General features: G+C 39.4%; 1 protein-coding gene across 1 annotated transcript in view; it reads left to right on the forward strand.

The window, feature by feature from the left end:
* The window catches only part of syne1a (spectrin repeat containing, nuclear envelope 1a), a gene marked incomplete at its 5' end in the record, with an annotated part of 116,274 nt that overhangs the window by 68,391 nt on the left and 30,138 nt on the right, over window positions 1–17,745 (forward strand). The window contains 24 exons of the mRNA XM_084432556.1: window positions 78–287; window positions 1,301–1,584; window positions 1,891–2,056; window positions 2,162–2,317; window positions 2,564–2,716; window positions 3,155–3,337; window positions 3,480–3,617; window positions 3,715–3,900; window positions 5,719–5,841; window positions 6,338–6,520; window positions 6,919–7,062; window positions 8,496–8,699; window positions 9,868–10,002; window positions 11,415–11,537; window positions 11,619–11,780; window positions 12,067–12,267; window positions 12,731–12,904; window positions 14,344–14,535; window positions 15,265–15,396; window positions 15,561–15,661; window positions 16,509–16,665; window positions 17,018–17,137; window positions 17,249–17,407; window positions 17,507–17,722. Of these exons, the coding sequence (XP_084288682.1) occupies window positions 78–287; window positions 1,301–1,584; window positions 1,891–2,056; window positions 2,162–2,317; window positions 2,564–2,716; window positions 3,155–3,337; window positions 3,480–3,617; window positions 3,715–3,900; window positions 5,719–5,841; window positions 6,338–6,520; window positions 6,919–7,062; window positions 8,496–8,699; window positions 9,868–10,002; window positions 11,415–11,537; window positions 11,619–11,780; window positions 12,067–12,267; window positions 12,731–12,904; window positions 14,344–14,535; window positions 15,265–15,396; window positions 15,561–15,661; window positions 16,509–16,665; window positions 17,018–17,137; window positions 17,249–17,407; window positions 17,507–17,722 (4,002 nt within the window). The remainder of the gene's footprint in view (window positions 1–77; window positions 288–1,300; window positions 1,585–1,890; window positions 2,057–2,161; window positions 2,318–2,563; window positions 2,717–3,154; window positions 3,338–3,479; window positions 3,618–3,714; window positions 3,901–5,718; window positions 5,842–6,337; window positions 6,521–6,918; window positions 7,063–8,495; window positions 8,700–9,867; window positions 10,003–11,414; window positions 11,538–11,618; window positions 11,781–12,066; window positions 12,268–12,730; window positions 12,905–14,343; window positions 14,536–15,264; window positions 15,397–15,560; window positions 15,662–16,508; window positions 16,666–17,017; window positions 17,138–17,248; window positions 17,408–17,506; window positions 17,723–17,745) is intronic.

A 17,745-nucleotide genomic window follows, 5' to 3' on the forward strand; every position in this document is an offset into this window, starting at 1 on the left:
ACTCCTTAAACATTGACTTTGATATGGGTGTTGCAGTTATTCTAAATATCTCCTATTGCTTCCATTTCTGTCTACAGAGAATTATGTTACAAGTTCAGGGTCTTGAAGACGCACTAAATGAACTGAAAGAAAAAGCAGCACAGTTTGATCAGCCTGCAATAAAAGACACTACTTCTCAGTCGGTCCATTCACTGAGCCAACGGTGGACTCGGTTGTACAGTGTTGCTAGAGCTCAGGTGAAAGCCCTCCAAGACTCTGCAGATAACTGGAGATGCACCAGAGAGAAGGTAAGGAAACTTCATGAGTAGATACTCACAACGTATTACACTAAGATGCTCTTTAAATTCAGAGAATGTAATCAAACTCATGCAATCAGTGCAAATCATATAAAAAATGCCATACAATTATTGTTAGGTGCCAAAATAGCATATTTTTAAGTAAATAAACAAACATTATTTCCTATTAACTGTGGAAAAAGTCTAACCAATGATGCCATATGCATGAGTTATGATGAAGTAAAAGCCGTTATTCTGTAAGCAGTGAGCCCCTGTTGTGGATCTGAGATCAGACCAGAGCATCAGACGCCAACAGTGGCCTGGGAATGATGTAATGCTTGGCAATGATAGTCCATACAAAAATAGCCCAACATGGAAGTTGCCAACTCACCACTTCTCCCATAAATCTCTGCTGGACTCACAGTAATGTTAGCAGTACCTTGTCTTGTTTATTTTTGGCAGCGCACACTAATTCTGTGTTGTTTCTTTGTGATCTAAGCTTGTTTCATTGTTCCGCTGAGGATATGACATCACTCAGTAAGAAAGAGTCATAGTTATTGCAGAACTCTATGTAGCACAGAGAGAGAGGAGAGCTAAAAACCACAAAGAGTTGTTTTCATCTGTTTCATGGCTAGTTCATTATTGTCCTGATAGCTTCTCTTCTGTAAACGCAGTTGCTGATGTCTTAATCCCCTTCTGCAATGCAATACATTTATAATTTTTTTTGATTCAGTTAAAAGTGAAACAGTCATTAAGAATTAATGGAGTGTAATTTATCCCCAATTTTACATTTGTTAAATGAAAGAAGGGGGTTAAGACATCAGCAACTGCGTTTACGGAAGAGAAGCAATCAAATTAAATCTATATATTAAATCTATATCTACATATTAAATCTACATAGCTGAATGAACGTCCAAAACTTGTCAAACTTTTTTTTTTACACTAAAATAAATGCTATTGCATGATAGTAGCACTTATTAACAGAAGTAAAATTTGTAACCTATCCCACATCTCTCTATGATTAGCTGGAGAAAATGCGAGCTGTCTGTGAGGACCTGCACAGTCGCATTCCTGACAGCATGGTGGAAAAAGCCTCTAGTATGGCAGCCCTACACAGTCTTCTGGAGTACCATGACTCCTTCAGTCGAGAGGTGGAGAGAGAGAGCAGCTCCCTGACCCTCATCAGACACCATGTGCTCAACCTGTTTCTCCATCCTCACGTCGCTGCACCCTCCACACCCAGCAAACACCAAAACCAAGAGAACCCTTGTCTGCTGGAGATTCAGAGCATTCAGGAGAAATATGACAAGTATGTCTGTCTGTCTGTCTCTCCGTTCGTCCAAGAAATTGTTGAATTTAAATGTTTAGGTTATCTATCAACTAAATTCTATTAACTTTTCAGATCTGTCTGTTGTTTTATTGTTCCGTCTGTCTTTCTGTGCTTGAGAGTATATATTAAATCCATCCAGTTATTTAGCTTTGAGTTGAGACAACACTATTCCAGTTCCATGTCATGGAAACCGTTCCAGTAATTTTTGAAAAATTTCCAACCCTACTTTTCTGTCATTCTATCCTTTGCATTATAAGTCTTTTCTGTTTCCTTTTTCTCCTTCAGTCTGTTGCAGCAGGTGTGCGCTAGCCGGCAGCAGGTGCAGGTGGAGCTGCTGGAGAGAGAGGAAGTGGTGAGGGAGTTGGGTCTGCTGAAAGGCTGGATTCAGGACACCCAGGGGCTGCTGCTGAGTCCCACCGCAGACCTGGATAACCTACTCACTGACCTGGAGGTACTGCAGCGACACCATGCACAGTGGAGAGATGCATTCTAAGATCCTACAACCCGGTTTACTTTACTCATGATAAGTATGGTTTGTTTTTATGGTTTCTGCTAGACGGCTCACGGTGGCATGCAGTCTCATCGCCAGAGCCTTGAGCAGATTGCAGATCGTCAGCAGATGAAATATCAGGACCTCCATGCCACTCTTCCTTCTGAGATCAGCACCCAGTTGGCAGAGATCACACTGGCTCTGGGTTCTGCAGAAGATCAGGTACCTTAATTCATATTAGGAATTTCAAAAATACAGGTACCAAATTAATTCCATGGAATTTTCAAAGTTTGTAAATGTAAACATGCGAGACCAAAGATTGGATTTGTCAAAATATAAAATCTGTGCATTAGACCTTATAATGAAGCCTAATGGACCAATAAAACCAGTAACTGGTACTGATTTTGACTACTGAAAGTTTAAGTAACATCTCTTTATCAGTTAGCTATTTTTTTCTCCTGTGCTCAGGTGCAGGCACGGGAAAGAGAGGTCCAACACAGCAGAGATATTAAAGAAGACTTTAACTCCAGACTTCAGGATATCTCAAAGAAAGTCAAACTCATCTCTTTGAAACTCAAGCAGAAGGCCATGGATGTTGAGGAGGCTAAAGAGGAAACAGAGGTACAGTATGAATACAGCACTGCATTGAAAGCTGTGGTACAGACTTGCCCTAATTACTGAAGTGCACACTATAAATAATGACATGCGTGTACTCCAAAATGACTTCCTCGCAACCTGATTTCTAAATATATCAGAATAAGTGCAGTTTACAACAAGGCATTTTAGTATTATTTATAAATTTTATATTTTCAGTATTCTTTAGTTTAAGGTTTAGTAGTTTTATGTTTTTAAGTTTTTCATCTAATATTTGTACTTTATATTTGTATTTTAATTTCTAAAAAATATTTTTAATACTTTTATTTTTAGTTAACAATAACAACACTGCAACAAGGTGGCATGGCATTTCTTACAACACTTTTTATCATTGCATATTAACTTTAAACAGTGTGTTTTTTTAACCTGACATTTCTTTCAATTTTTTTTTCTCTCTTAATCCAGACTCTATTTGAGGAGCTAGAGGAGTGTGGCCGTGCTCTGTCTGAGTTAGATTTGTCAGTGCAGGAGTTTGGAGAGCAGAACCCTCTCCTAGCCAAACAGCTGGGCTCCAGCCTGAGTAAACTGACCGAGCTTCATGCTCAGACCAGCAGACTGGCGGAGGGAAGGACCACATGCCTTCAGAAGGTCAGCTTTGGGGAAAAACCTGTTTGGAAACAGTCATTATTTTTGTGATTCTGTTTGTTGATGCTAGTGGCACAGAAATTACACACTTCATCTTTAAATTTGATAAAGTGTGCTCAACAAATGGCCCTTTTCTCTATTTTAGGCAGAGAAGAACTTTGAAGAGTTTAATGAAATGCTTACGCTAACTCTCAACTGGACAGAAAAAGCAGAGACGGTGGTCTCAGCCAACATGATGTGGAGTCCAGCCTCTCAGATGCAGGAGCAAATTAGAACCCATCAGGTTGTGATGCCCGCTTTATCCAGATCACAATTTCTCAGGATTTTCAGTAGCTGTTGGGGCAGAAATCTAATAATATTTTGTGAAATATCTCAATCAGGCCTTATTACAACAGTGGCAAGACCTCCAAGGAGAGTTTGAGGGTCTGGTGGAGAGGGTGGGTCTGCTGGATGAGGTGGTCCAGACAGATGCTCTCCACCAGCAGGTGGCAGATCTGAGCAGACATGCTGAAGAGCTGCAGCAGAGAGCCAAAACAAGACTCCTGACACTGCAGGATGCAGCTAAGGTAATTCACAATACGTCACACACAGTACATAAAAACTAATATAATGAGAACTTTGCAATGGGCTATGCATGTGCCCATTTGGGTTTTTTAGTGTGCTGTGACGTGTCATGATGAATGTTATTGTCAAGTCTCAGTGTCTCGTATTCAGCTGTAAATGACACTATTATTTATAATTCGTTTTAAATCCATTTTATTTTAATGTAATTTTGTTTTAAAAAACTGCAATATCACTGTTCTAGTCTACTTTAAGCTTTAAGTCTGCTGTAAATTTAGAAAGGCATTGCCATCTAGTGGCAGATTAGATAAGTAATATAATTCCTCATCATTCTGTATCTTCTTTGCTAGACTTAATTTGTCTGTTTATTAAATTAGTGTATGCTTACCACAGAGAAGTACATCTACAAAAAAAAAAAAAAAAAAACACCCACATCAATCCTGCATTTATACAATTATAAAAATATAATGAAACAAAAGAGATGTATCCATAGGTTAATTAAAAATACATATTACAAATCAGCAAATATAAGTGGTGTATTCTTGACAAAATTCAGTAGAGGATCCCAGTTTTTATCAAATTTGTCAGTGGAACTTTTATATATATATATATATATATATATATATATATATAAAATACATCAAATGTTCTAAACACTGCTTTATCTTAAACTTCTTTTATAGCTTTATCTTAAACCATACAATCAGTAATGTACAGAAAATTTATGCCCATGAATTAGTCCTCATAAATTGTCTGGCTTAATGAATGCCATAACTATATAACTGGCATCAAGCCATGAAGAAATTGATTTGTACTTCCATTTTTCATTAAAGAGCAGATAACTCCTCATTTTAAAATGTAAAGGTTTCAGCAAATTTTTAAATGAGTAACAATATGCCTCCTTATGGGAGATTCTTTTATTATTTTACTTATTATATGACTCTGGAATACTTTATTCTGATTGGCCAATGGCAGCATTCTGCAGTCAAACATTTGTATAATGCATACATTAAAAAATATTAGTATATAATTAACTTGTCTAAGAAAACCATTTTATAGTTAGGATACTTATGCCATCACTGCTTCAGCTCAACTATAAAACCATAGCTACTAATAGTTCTCCGATCATGCTCTCTTCATTTCTGCACTCTTTAGAGCTACATTGATCTGGTTTTGAGCACCACTTTATAACATTTTAGGCCCGCTTCAGTTGCTCAGGGACACTGTAGTGATTTAGCAAGGTTGTGATCGCAGTTCTGGATCCCCACATGACTGAACCTGCAGTCTGACTGTTTGAATTAAATGAGTGCTACTGTGGTAAACTGAAATAGATTTTTCTCAATGGATATATCTATATGCCAAAGGGGGGAGCTAGCGCTTCTGTTAATTAACCAAGTGCTTCCACAGTGCCAAATGCCAATAAGTCAATCCATTGTTTAGCATAGCACCACTCTTATAGGCCCCTTTATTTTCCTTCTTTTGTTTCCTTTCTCTGTTGTTTTTTCTGTCATTCTCAGTTGTGTCATTTTCGATAGTGGGATTATCTGTTTGTTTCATTTCATTCTGCTCAGTGGCAGCCTGGGAAAGTGTTTTGAATCCTATTTTAAGAAGAGTAATTATTTTTGCTGTCCAGTTTGATGCAACATGAAATTACAAACTTTACCATGAAAGCAACTATTTATACAGTGTTTACAGGGATAGATGGATGTAATTCTTGCTAAATAATCTATGAAATATTTAAAAACATTACAGATATTTGTCTCTGTAAAGCCAATTGTCATTGGGATAAACACAATGATCCTACTGTGTATTTTTCTGTGTAGGACCTGGGGAGACTGGAGAGTGATGTGAAGAGCCTCCATCTGTCCATAGAGAGAGTCCAGGAGACTCTGGCCTCCCCTGATCTGGCTCGCCTCAGCCTCAGAGAACAGCTGGCTCAGAGACAGGTACACCGATCACACATTTTTTTCGTTCCTCTGATTTATCTAATGTATTTACTCTCTAATGAAAATGCAATCATTATATTCTGTACTGCATAGGGTAGTGTGGCCAGATTCATACACTGCAAAAATAATTATTCTGAATTATTAGTTAATTTGTTGTTATTAGAAAATATACATTGTATTAAGTTTATTTTCTTGTTTTATGCATAAATATAACAACATTTAGTTTATGGTTTATGCTTAAAACAAGAACGAAAAAGGTTGACAACAAGGTAGGCAAAAATAAACTTAATTCTTAACTTAATAAATATATATTTTGTAACAAGTAACAAGTTTTGCTTCTCAAATAAATGTATTTTGTTTAAAATTTGTTAAATATGTTTCCTAGGTAAAACAGGTTAGAAAATAATGAAGAAAAAAAACACTTTTTTCTGACGCAGAAATCATTCTGATTTCATCACTGGTACCATCAAACTAATGATTAATATTTATTGCTCAGCTCCTGTTGTCAGAGATGGAGGGTCTCAAGCAGCAGGTGCAGGCTATGCAGATGTGTCAGAGCGCCCTCCGGCTGCCAGAGGATGTAATGGCTGCATTACCGCTATGTGTTACTGCACAGAGTCTTCAGCACGAAAGCAGCCATCTCCAACACAATACCATTCAACAGTGCAATATATTACAGGTATCTAGTCTACACACAGGTCGCAACATATTCTGAGATGAAGACGCACTCATATTGATATTGATTTTTCAATTCAAGCTTTCACTCAAATGTTTATGCTGATATATAAAAAAGTTAGTTAGATTAGTAGTCTTTTTGACCCCATTGTACATGTCTTAAATGTACAGTAGCATTAACCTATTTAATCCTAAAACTAAATTATGATTGTGTTTGATGTAAGAAACCTTAGCTGACATTATAAAGGGGCTTCAGGGGTAAATATAAAATGCTACAGGAGTGTCGAATTTGGCCACTTCAGTGTATCTGCATGGTTTCATATAACACGGTCATGGGATTCATCTGGGCTCGGCACTCATGTTTTTAATGGCTCATTTAGCATCTCTCTTACATTCCCCCAGGAGGCCATGGTGCAGTATGAGCAATACGAACAGGAAGTCAAGAACCTACAGAGACTTATTGAAGAGGCACACCGTGTCATTCAGGACCGCCCCGTTGCCACAGGAAACATACATGAGCTTCAGACACAGATACAACATCATGAGGTGAGGAAGGACATCCTTCTTTCATACTTTTATTACTTTTATAGATGCTTAAGGCATAATTATTATTTTTTAAATACTGTTTATTCACAAAAGCACTGGAATCTCTTATGATCATTCTTGCTTTGTGCATCAGTCAGTCAATCTCACAGTTCATTGCAGACATGTTGTCTTAGCTATTACTCACCTTGTTGCTTCGCTAGTTTACCGACATTGGACTGGAATGAGTCAGGCCATAAATTCCAATGGGTGTAAAGTTAGTTCTGTGATCTTTGACCTCAGTCTGTTTTGTCCTGAGAGACATCAGATTCTTTCTTTCTCTCACGCCCTTTTGCCCTGTTTCTTTACATCTGCACACACAAACACATTCACACACATGAAGGCAAGTACGGCTACACGATTAACTAAATTGATATATGGCTTAGTGCGATCAAATCGCGATGGTTGCGATTATTAAGCGGCTCGGTTCGTGGTAAATGCTGCTCCACACAAACTCATCCCTGCATCTGCTTTGAGTTATTACGTGGTTTTCTGCCAACACAAAAGCTTGATGGGTTAACATTTGAAAATGAAGAAATTACCGTAATACATCCATAAATATTAGTATTGTAATTAGTACTGTACTGTAACAAGACCAAAGACTAAAGACCAAATAAAAATAAACCTAAACCTGTATTGAGTCTCACGTCTCCATGTTTTATTAGCACAGCTTGTTTTAGTTGGGGCGGCAGCTGTGGCTTTATTACCCAGGGTTATTTTCCTCTGCAGAGCCGAGTGCTGCAGCTGCAGCTTTCTCCCACATGACCTCATTATCAGAGACTGGCCTGTCTGTGTGTGTTTGCGAAAGAATGACAGTTAGAGAGACAGAAAGACGGGAGGGGGGCTCTGCAGGCCATACAAAATCTGCAATGTGAGCCCCCTTCCTCCCCCTCTAAGTCTCTCGCTCGCGCCCAGTTCTTTTGTTTGTCAGGAAAACAGCTTCGGGATTGGTGGAAAGAGAGGAAGTGAAGAGAAGGAAGAAAGAAGCCCTCATTTCCTGTTCCCATGGTCTTTGTGTGTGTGTGAGTTGGCCGGTTAGGGGGAGGAAGTGTTCTTCCTGGATCTACTCCCCTCCCACTCTCTCCAGTTGGTCGAGCTCTGTGCCAATCGCAGTCACCGTTACCCGAAGGCTTGGCTTGTCGGGCTTCTCCTACCGCTCTCTGATTGGCTGCTAGCTCAAAATGCCTCTGACTGAGCTATTGCTCGGCTGTGCTGTTTTTTTTACTGCAAACAGACAGAGAGGGGGAATTTCTCAGCTCAGCTCGCCGGTGCCGCTCTCTGCATTAACCCCCTTTTCACTCCTCATCTATGGGACTTAATCCAGGAACCATATGTTTGGACGTAACCCAGCTGCATGGACCTCAGTGGAATAATAATGTAATGTGTCATTGTGACAGGAACTGGCCCTGAAGATAAAAGGCTACCAGGAGCAGATCTCGGCCTTGAACTCCAAGTGTAAAATGTTGACTCTGAAAGCCAAGCATGCCACCATGCTGTTGACGGTCAGCGAGGTTGACGGCCTCTCAGACGGATTAGAGGAGCTGGAGGATGAGGAGGATGAGATGCCCAAACACCCACCAACACACCCCTCTGTTGTCATGGTGAGTGATTTACACTTGTACACATGTTAGGACTGGGCGGGGTGAACTGGGTGCTCTTTTTCAGATAAGCATCCCATGGGTCTCTTTTTTTCTTCCACAGGGTTGAATGTGCCTTTGCATTGTGTATCCCTGCTGTTGTTTGTTACTGAAACAGGAAACAGGATGAGGGTGTTAGTTGTCCTTGACTTTGTCAACACTATTAGGACATTTAAGTTGCCCTGCGTTGCATCAGTCATGATCAGGGCCGGATTCCACATTAACCGCCAACAGTTCAGCTCGTGCTCCAGCTGTGTCGCTCAGTCCTTACAGACTTGCAGAGAAAGGAGTGTAGCTTTGCGGTACTTCAGCAGTCATTGGAGCTAGATCTAAATTTAGTCTAATGTTGGAGTGCTCCTGTGGTTCAGATTACTTTAGTTCGTGCTGGCAAGCACAATTCATTATCGTATGCCGTCTTATTGTATTTATACAGTGAGTCTGTGCATATCCTCTGCCCCATTTCCTGACCCGGTTCATTCCTTTATCATGACGAGAGGTCTGTGAAGGGCTTAGTCATGGCTACTCTTAACAAATGTGGTCTGTCTCTGTAATTCTCTGGTGCTGCTTTGCAGGGTCTTATTAAGCTTTTCTGCTTGAATCATTACTTTCTGTCAGATCCGTAGGGAATGTACATTACTGCAGAAGTTTGGGGTCAAGAAATTCAGGATTTCTGTTTCAAATACATGCTGTTCTTTTGAACTTTTCTATTCATCAGAAAATCTGAAAAAAAGGGGGACTTATCACAGTCTTCACAAAATTATTAAACAACACAACTGTTTTCAACAGTGATGATAATAAGAAATGATTCTTGAGCACTAAATCAGCATATTAGATTTCTCAAAGATCATGTGACAAATTAACATAAATTAATAACATTTTTAACTGCAGTAATATTTCACAATATTACTGTTTTTACTCTATATTTGATCAAATAAATGCAGCCTTATTGAGCATATGAGACTTTAAATCTTGCTGACCCCAAAGTTTTGAATGATAGTGTACTTTTTCCAACTCTCTAATATTCTTCTTCTGGGTTTTTTCTCTTCTTCCTTGGGTGCTATTCTCCTGTTTCACTGTTGATGTATCTTTCTTTCTCTTTCTTCCTCTGTCTCTTTGGCTCTTTAATGGTCAGATGACGGCAGGCCGTTGTCATACTCTCCTCTCCCCGGTCACAGAGGAGTCTGGTGAGGAGGGCACCAACAGCGAGGTCTCCTCTCCCCCCGCCTGCAGATCACCCTCACCGGGGCCTAACGCTGACACCTCTCAGGTATCCCGTGGCTCTAACCCATACCGCACTAACACCTGACAACCTTATCACATTTAATCAACTTATCCCTGATCTGCCACTAACCCACTTTAACTCAGTTTAAACTTGACCAATTTATTTCTTACAGTAGCCACTGTTCTGTTCTTGATTTAAATATGAATCTGGCTTTTCACACTGTGCTTAAACTCGAGTTAACATCATTCTAAACACCGCTTTTAACCCCGGGTAAATTAATGTTTCAGAAGCGGGATAGCAGCGCATTTAATCAATGAAACCGACACCTCAAATATGCAAATAACGACGTTAACCCATCGTTTAGGAATGTACAGCGTGAAACGTCAGCGTATGAATACCCAGGAGTAATTGTTTATCTCGGGTCAATTATGAGCAGTGTGAAACATGATTCTGTTTGCCCAGGGTTTAGAATATTTTTTAGGCCCTTTTCTGGAATCTCTTCTATCGTCTTTATACACAGATGCAATTCTAAGCAAGACATTTGTAGGATGATTTCCTCAAAGTGTAAACATGTGATGCTTACAAAACAGTTCTGTTTGTTTGAGCTTTCCAATCAACCCGAAACAGCAGCATTGAATTAAGAAAGGTCTACCCTATATATCTGTCCAACTAAAGGCTCACTTTACTCACTTCTTTTTCGTTCTTCGCTTTGGGGTAAAAAGATGTTTGAAATATATGAGCAGTGTTATACTGTTAGCAAACATCCTGACACCACACACGCTACTGAGAGCAGTGTTTAGATGAATATGTAAATATGCGTGCTTTCCTTTAAATAAAATAATCACATAACAAAAATGACAGCAATGGGAAAATATTAAAGAAAGAAATCTGATTATAGCGATGTGGGTGTTTGCACAAGCTCGTCTGTGAGGGGCTGCCGCTTTGCTTTCGTTTAGTTGTTCATGTTTTTTTTTTTTGGTCATTAAATTTACGTTTAACGTTTGCTGGTTAACTCCTTCCCTGAACTTGAACTTTGTTACTGTGGGACTCTCTATTCCTCAGTTTCTTGAGGAACTTTATCTCTGATTTCATTCTGAATTGTTTGTATAAACATACATCAGCCATGTAAGTTGAGTTGACACACATTTGAACATGGCCTCAGGGAGTAACAAAGATGTTTTGGTTAGCACAGATTCTTTATGTGTTTAAGCATCTGGCAAACGCATGGTTAACCACTTCAGTGTGTGAAAACAATTGGCATAATATTGTTACTAGGTACATGTGCAACATCTGAAAAATGCAGGCACAAGCACACCTTAGTATCACTACTGGTTTCTTGTATTTTAATAGAACCAGCACAGTTTGGTTTATTATTCATGCATGCGTGCACACACTCTCAGACACAACCCATTGACTCATTGATTGAATTACTCATTGTAATTTCATGTCTTTTGTAGGGTTCAGGACGAGCTCCTTTAAGTAGAGCTCCATTACAGGAGCTGTATGACCCCTCCATGGAGTCAGCTTCCTCAGCAAACCTGGACGACCTACAGCGCTCATGGGAGACTTTGAAGAATGTGGTAAATATCCATAGATGCACCTCACATTACAAAATCCAAATCACTTCTTCATACATTGGCTTGCATAAATATTTTTTACAGATCAGTGAGAAGCAGAAGAGCCTATATGAAGCTCTGGAGAGGCAGCAGCACTATCAGGAGACCCTGCAATCCGTCTCCACAAAGATGGAGTCCATTGAGACCGCACTAAATGAGGGCTTAGAGCCAAGCAAGAGTCCTGAGAGCCAGATGGCCGCCCACCAGGTGAGAGAGACAGAGGATCAGATGAAGCAAGATGACCGCACTAAAGCTAGATCACATAAAAACTCAAGCCTACTGCTGGACTATCGATACAAACCAGAGGACACAGTTACCCTCTTGATTACCAACTTCTCCTATGTCTAAAACTAATCTCTTAGATAGAAGTATCTTCCTTTCTGTGGCATGTAGCCTTTAATGTAACTTTATTGTTTACAACTAGAGCAAATCAACATGCTAATGAAACCAGAAATGAATAGAAGCAATTTTATAATTGATGGTTGTTCTTCAGGCTCTGATGGATGAGATCCTAATGCTCCAGGATGAGATCAGTGCTCTGCAGGCCTGCTTCTCCCGGGAGCTGCAGATGGATGAGGACAGTTTGGAGGCAGATGCTGGGGACCAGCTGGCCCTGCAGTCAACCCTCACTGTACTGGGAGAGCGCATGGCCACCATCCACATGAAGGCCTCCGGAAAGCGACAACTTCTGGAGGTGAGCAGGAGTAATGGTGACGGCAAAAAATCTGCATTGTCCGTTAAAAAAGGATTGCAGTAGATTATTCTGGTTATTTTATGCACTGTTGTTTAGCACATGCTTGTCATTTTAAATTATGTGTGTCCTAGTAGTTATTTTAGTCTTTTGGTTTAACTATCAGCACATCTCTCTGATTAAAACTACTAATTGCAGATCACAAACCAAATGACAGACAAGCCTAAACATATACCCAGGAAGCATAATTAAAGAGATAAAGAATACTGAACAAACTGGAAGTATGTTTTCACACTTGTTTTGCAGCAATGGCAATAGTGTGAGTTTTGTCTGCTTTAAAAAAGTGATTAGAAAGCTTCTCCCACTTTACACTGACTAATTTGGCTTGAGAAGAACCAACAATAAACAACTTATTACATACCCTTGCTTTTAGCATATTCAATGTTGTGCATTCTCTGACCCGCAGGAGCGATTGAGCGAGCAGTTAGAAGAACAGAGGCAGGAACAAGCGCTACAGCGTTACCATAGTGAAGCAGAGGAGCTTGACAACTGGCTGCTCAGCACACGTGCCACACTGAGCTCCACTCTTCAGCCACAACCACAGGACATGGACATGGAGGAACAGCTGATCGACTGCCAGGTGAGAGCCTAGGCGTGGGAAATAGAAGAAAAAAACATGCCACAATATTCCTAAATTTTGTATGCATCATGATATAGATATTTTTTATGGAAAAATTATTCATTGAAATGATGAACTGAAAAATTATTGTTCTTTTGACCTTTTACAATCGTGGACACTTTTTTGTTCACACTTTTTGAATCGAACTACTGAAAAGTCATGTGCGCTGCAAAGAAACAACTTTCAATATACAAATAATTATAAATATACTGATTATTTGTTTAATCTGTCCTACAGTGTATTTTCCATGCAAACAATTAGGCTTCATTCTTTTTGTGGTTGAAAAAACATTTATTTTATTTCATTTCATTTCATTATTTCATTTCAGATAACCAATTTCATAGTTTCAGAACACTTGTGCATTTTTTGAAAAGCCAGATCTGAGTTGTTATGGCAAAATTTGAGTTATGTAAAATTCATTTTAGATTTTCTCTAGCATGTAAACAGTCAATTCATCAGATTCTGGTGGCTGATCATCTCTAGTCACTAGAGTGGGCCGCAGTAAATCTGCTTAGTTGTGTCGGTTTTGTTCCATTCTGTTGGTCATTAGGATTAGGGGCTTCTTCCCTGCAGTCGTGGGACGTCCCACAGTGCATGTCTGCATTTCTTCAAGGAGACACACACACATGTCTTTTGTGTTGTGATTAGAGGGCTGTAGGGATCAAGTTAACCTTTAACCTGAGAGTTAGACTCTTTGTGATAAGGCAGGGTGGCCCTGACCTTTAGCTTACTGCAGTGGATGTTTGCTCATTTCTCACTAGTGAATGCCACAGGCTGTCTCCACTATTAACCAGCATTCAGTTCCAGCTACCCTGCAGGCCCATCCCAGCACTCCTGATCTATTCAAAATGTAGATTTTTAAAAATGTCTGTATTGTTTCAATTGTTAGTAGTACACTAATTTCTGTGGACTAGTGTGCATGTAGTATGGTAGAGATATAGATGTCTGAAGACTCGGTTAAGCAGCTTAAGAAGATTATCAGTCACTGCTTACACACGTCTCCTGTTTACGTATTTTTTTACTTAACTTCTGTTGTGTTTTTTGCATGCGGGGTGTTTGACCCGTATCTGACAACAAACTAATCCACAACTTTTAACCTCAACTTTATCTTTATGGTAAACTCATCTGAAAGTTTTGTTACTTGAATCTACAATGGTAGCACCTAAAATAGAACTTTGTCTTAAAACATGTGGTTCTGACTCAAACAACAAACAAAAAAGATATGTTACCAAACCCAAATCATGATTGTTAATTTAATGTGATTAATGTTTAATTAAATTTAATTGAAGGTGTTTGACTTAATGATAATAGCACAAACAATCCTAAAATATGAATCGCATTGCTGAATCATATCTAACCGGTTCTCAATTTAGTCTTGTAATCTTTTGTTCCTGATCTAGAACATGTTACTGGAGATCGAGCAGAAGGTGCTGTGTCTGTCTGAGCTGTCAGTGCACAGTGAGAGTTTGCTGATGGAGGGGAAGGCCGGTACACGGGGTGACGCTGAGCAGCTCTCCCTCAAACTATACTGCCTCAAATCCAGTCTGCTAGAGCTACAGCGCATCCTCCAAGACAAACAGACCCACATCCAGGTGAGAAATATGCTACAATTTCTCAAAGTAATGTTCAGTGACAGAAGAGCTGCCCAAGAACTGAAGCAAATCTATTATTGAGTAGAAATGCCAACCGTCTGAATACTAAGAACAGTTGGGGGTCACTGGCGTCAGTCAGTACTTTTGCCCACACATACCACTAAAAACACTAAAAACACATCCTCGCCTCAATGGACGCATTGTGAACAGCGGTACAGAAGAATGCCAAGCGCTATTCATTGTTGTGAAAGATGTTCCACTGCTCTCCAGAAACATCCATCTGAAACAAAGACCTTTAACAAATTGTGGGGCAAGTCTGGAATTTTTAGCCAGCTCTTGTAAATGAGACTTGTTGGTGACATGTAAAAGCCTGATGCAAGCTGATTTGGGTCCATCTCCTTTAACCTCAACTTAGTGAAAAGATGTTTTGCTGTACCTTTAGCGTGTGTGTGTGTGTGTGTGTGTGTGTGTGTGTGTGTGTGTGTTTCCCAGAAATGGTGTCAGAGAATCTAGGTTCATCGTTTGGACACCTTCTTTAATATAATTTTACTAAACATAAATTTGTATCTGATATAAAAAAAATAGTGCTGAAAATAATCAAATCAAAGCTTTTATAAATTGTATAATTTTCTATACTTATTTTTTTAACATTTAAAAATGACGAATTTCATTACCAACAACTTTGCCATACATTAACGTATGTAACTGACTTCTATGTCTTTATTTAAGGGGTCACTTCAGGAGCAGGAGGACACTGAATCAGACTCGTCTCTGTCTCAGAGCCCCAATATGATGGACTGGCTCATTCAGGCGCGATCCACACGTAACCAGCAGCATCAAGATACAGTGCAAAGACAGAGGGTAAGACAATCAAACAACAAATGTTGATCAATTACATGATATCAATAAACTTAACTTGCACATTATATGCTGATATTTACATGGTCTTTAGAAGGACATCCTAGTTGCATTTTACTGGGCAGGAATGGATTTCGATTTTTGACATCAGCTCTTATATAATGCAGGAATTAGAGGAGCAGCTTGACGAACAGAAGAAGTTACTGCAGTCTGTAGCATCTAGAGGGGAGGAGATTCTCTCACAGAGAACAACACCTAATGGAGAGAGGTCAGTCCTGCTCACTTGTCCATTATCTACATGTTCACGTCTTTCTCTAGCACACTATAACTGCTCTTCCACAAACCAGGCCTGCCAATTTAACACGATTTGGTGCGATAAAATAATGCAATATTGAAGTCGGCATGAAATACAAACAATTCTAGATTTCTATATTCTATGTTTTCTTAATGCATATTATAGATCTTATTGTGAACAATTCATCCATAATTTTTTTTTTTTTTTTATTGACCTTTGTTTAATTAAACTTTGACCTTCCAGTGAAAACGACTTGACTTGACTATGGCTTGCTAAAATTTACTTGAATTAAATTTACAGCCCTTTTAAATGTAAATGATCATTGTACACTCCCAAACCCGTCTTCGTCCGTGTAGACGATATACTGCCGATACTTCACACAAACCCCCCTTTTACCATTGAACGTCCTACAATCGGCACAGCGCATGATTCATATACCAGCCATTCTGGACCTAACTTCCACTTTTCGTTGAACTGTAGGCCTTAAACCCCACCTGTGCAAGCTTGTGTTCATCTGCTTTCACGTTTGAGTTTTCGATAATCTGTTACACTTGGATGCACATCACTATACACAAGTAAAGATTTGTGTTAATTAAAGCAATTAATCATGGATCAGTATTCATCTGGTGACTATTCTTAGCAAAAATGTATGATATAGAGTTGATTAATTGTGATTTGATTACTAATTGTCATTTCATGTAAGCAGTTTCTTTTACTAAATTTTAATTTTAATTAATTGACAGCTATATTGCAAACATATATGAAAGACAAGTGTATGTAGCACAGACTCATAATGAGCTTCTTTCTTCACTGTTTGTAGTTCTCCTGCAGAACTTTCTGAAGGGGTTGATGGTCAATGGCCTGAGAGCATGAGCACAAAGGATCAAATGAGAGTCAAATGGGAGAACCTGAGCAAAGACCTTAACAACAAACTACAGCTGTCATTAAACACAATGGAGCAGGCACACTGTCACACGGTACATAATCAACTTCAACACTATACTTTAGCTTTGTTTTTCCCTTACAACCTTTGTAGTCCCATTTAGCGACTTGTTAGCAACCGCCTTTTACAAGACAAGTAAAAGCTTTAAAAACATCAGGAGGGGTATCACTGATGTATTTTATGTCATAGAATAAAGCATTAAAATATATTGACCTTTCAGGCATTTAAACAAAAACCCATTAAAAAAATATTGACTTCAGGACGATGGAACCAGAAGTTCTGGCCCACAAAAAAAACCCTGCAGCACTAATTTCTTGTCCCCTAAAAGAAGAAAACATAAAAGCTGCCTCTGTGCTCTAAATAAATAAGGACATCCTCTCTCTTAGCTATACCAGCCAGTGTCCAGTCCCTGTGGACTCTTCAGAGGGGAGCAAATGAGTCAGGATATCCTGTCACCCAGAAGTCTGTTTGAAGGCTTCAGCCAAGACCTGGAAGACTTGCCTCAGGTACTGCCACTGAACATTTTAACATGATGTTAAACTGCGCCAGGATTTTGTACTACTATAACTAGCAAAGATTTATGTTCAGCTATTCGTTCCTTTATGTCCTCCCTACAGACAGGGGGTGCTGACACTAAGCGTGCATGTGCTCTGGAAAGGGCTCTCTATGAGGCGGTGTCCTCAGCTTCCTCCTGGCTGGACAATGCTGAGAATGAGCTCGTATCTGGCCCAATATTATTATCAGATGACTCAGAGACTCACCTGGGCCACCTAGAGGTCAGACATAGTCATTTTCATGAGAGTCTTAAAGTATTTTTGTTATAAGAAACACTAACACTTTTTGGCACTGTATCTTTTCTGCTCTTGTCTCGTCAGGGTTTGGGTAAGGAGGTAAAGAATGTCAGCGAGGAGGTTTGTAAATGTCGGGATGTGCTCGGAGGGACAGAGCGGCTATGGGATGAAGGTGGAGAAAGTGTTTTGGTTGAGGAAGTGTTAGACAGTTTGGAGGAGAGACTAAAGCTGCTGGACAGAGAGCTGGAGCAGCGATGTGACTGCATGAAAGACAAGCTGCAGGAACTCACTGTTTTCCAGGTATATGTCGCTTGTGTCTAGTT

Source organism: Rutilus rutilus (genome assembly GCF_951802725.1).
Source record: "Rutilus rutilus genome assembly, chromosome: 15".
NCBI classification, from domain to species: domain Eukaryota; kingdom Metazoa; phylum Chordata; class Actinopteri; order Cypriniformes; family Leuciscidae; genus Rutilus; species Rutilus rutilus.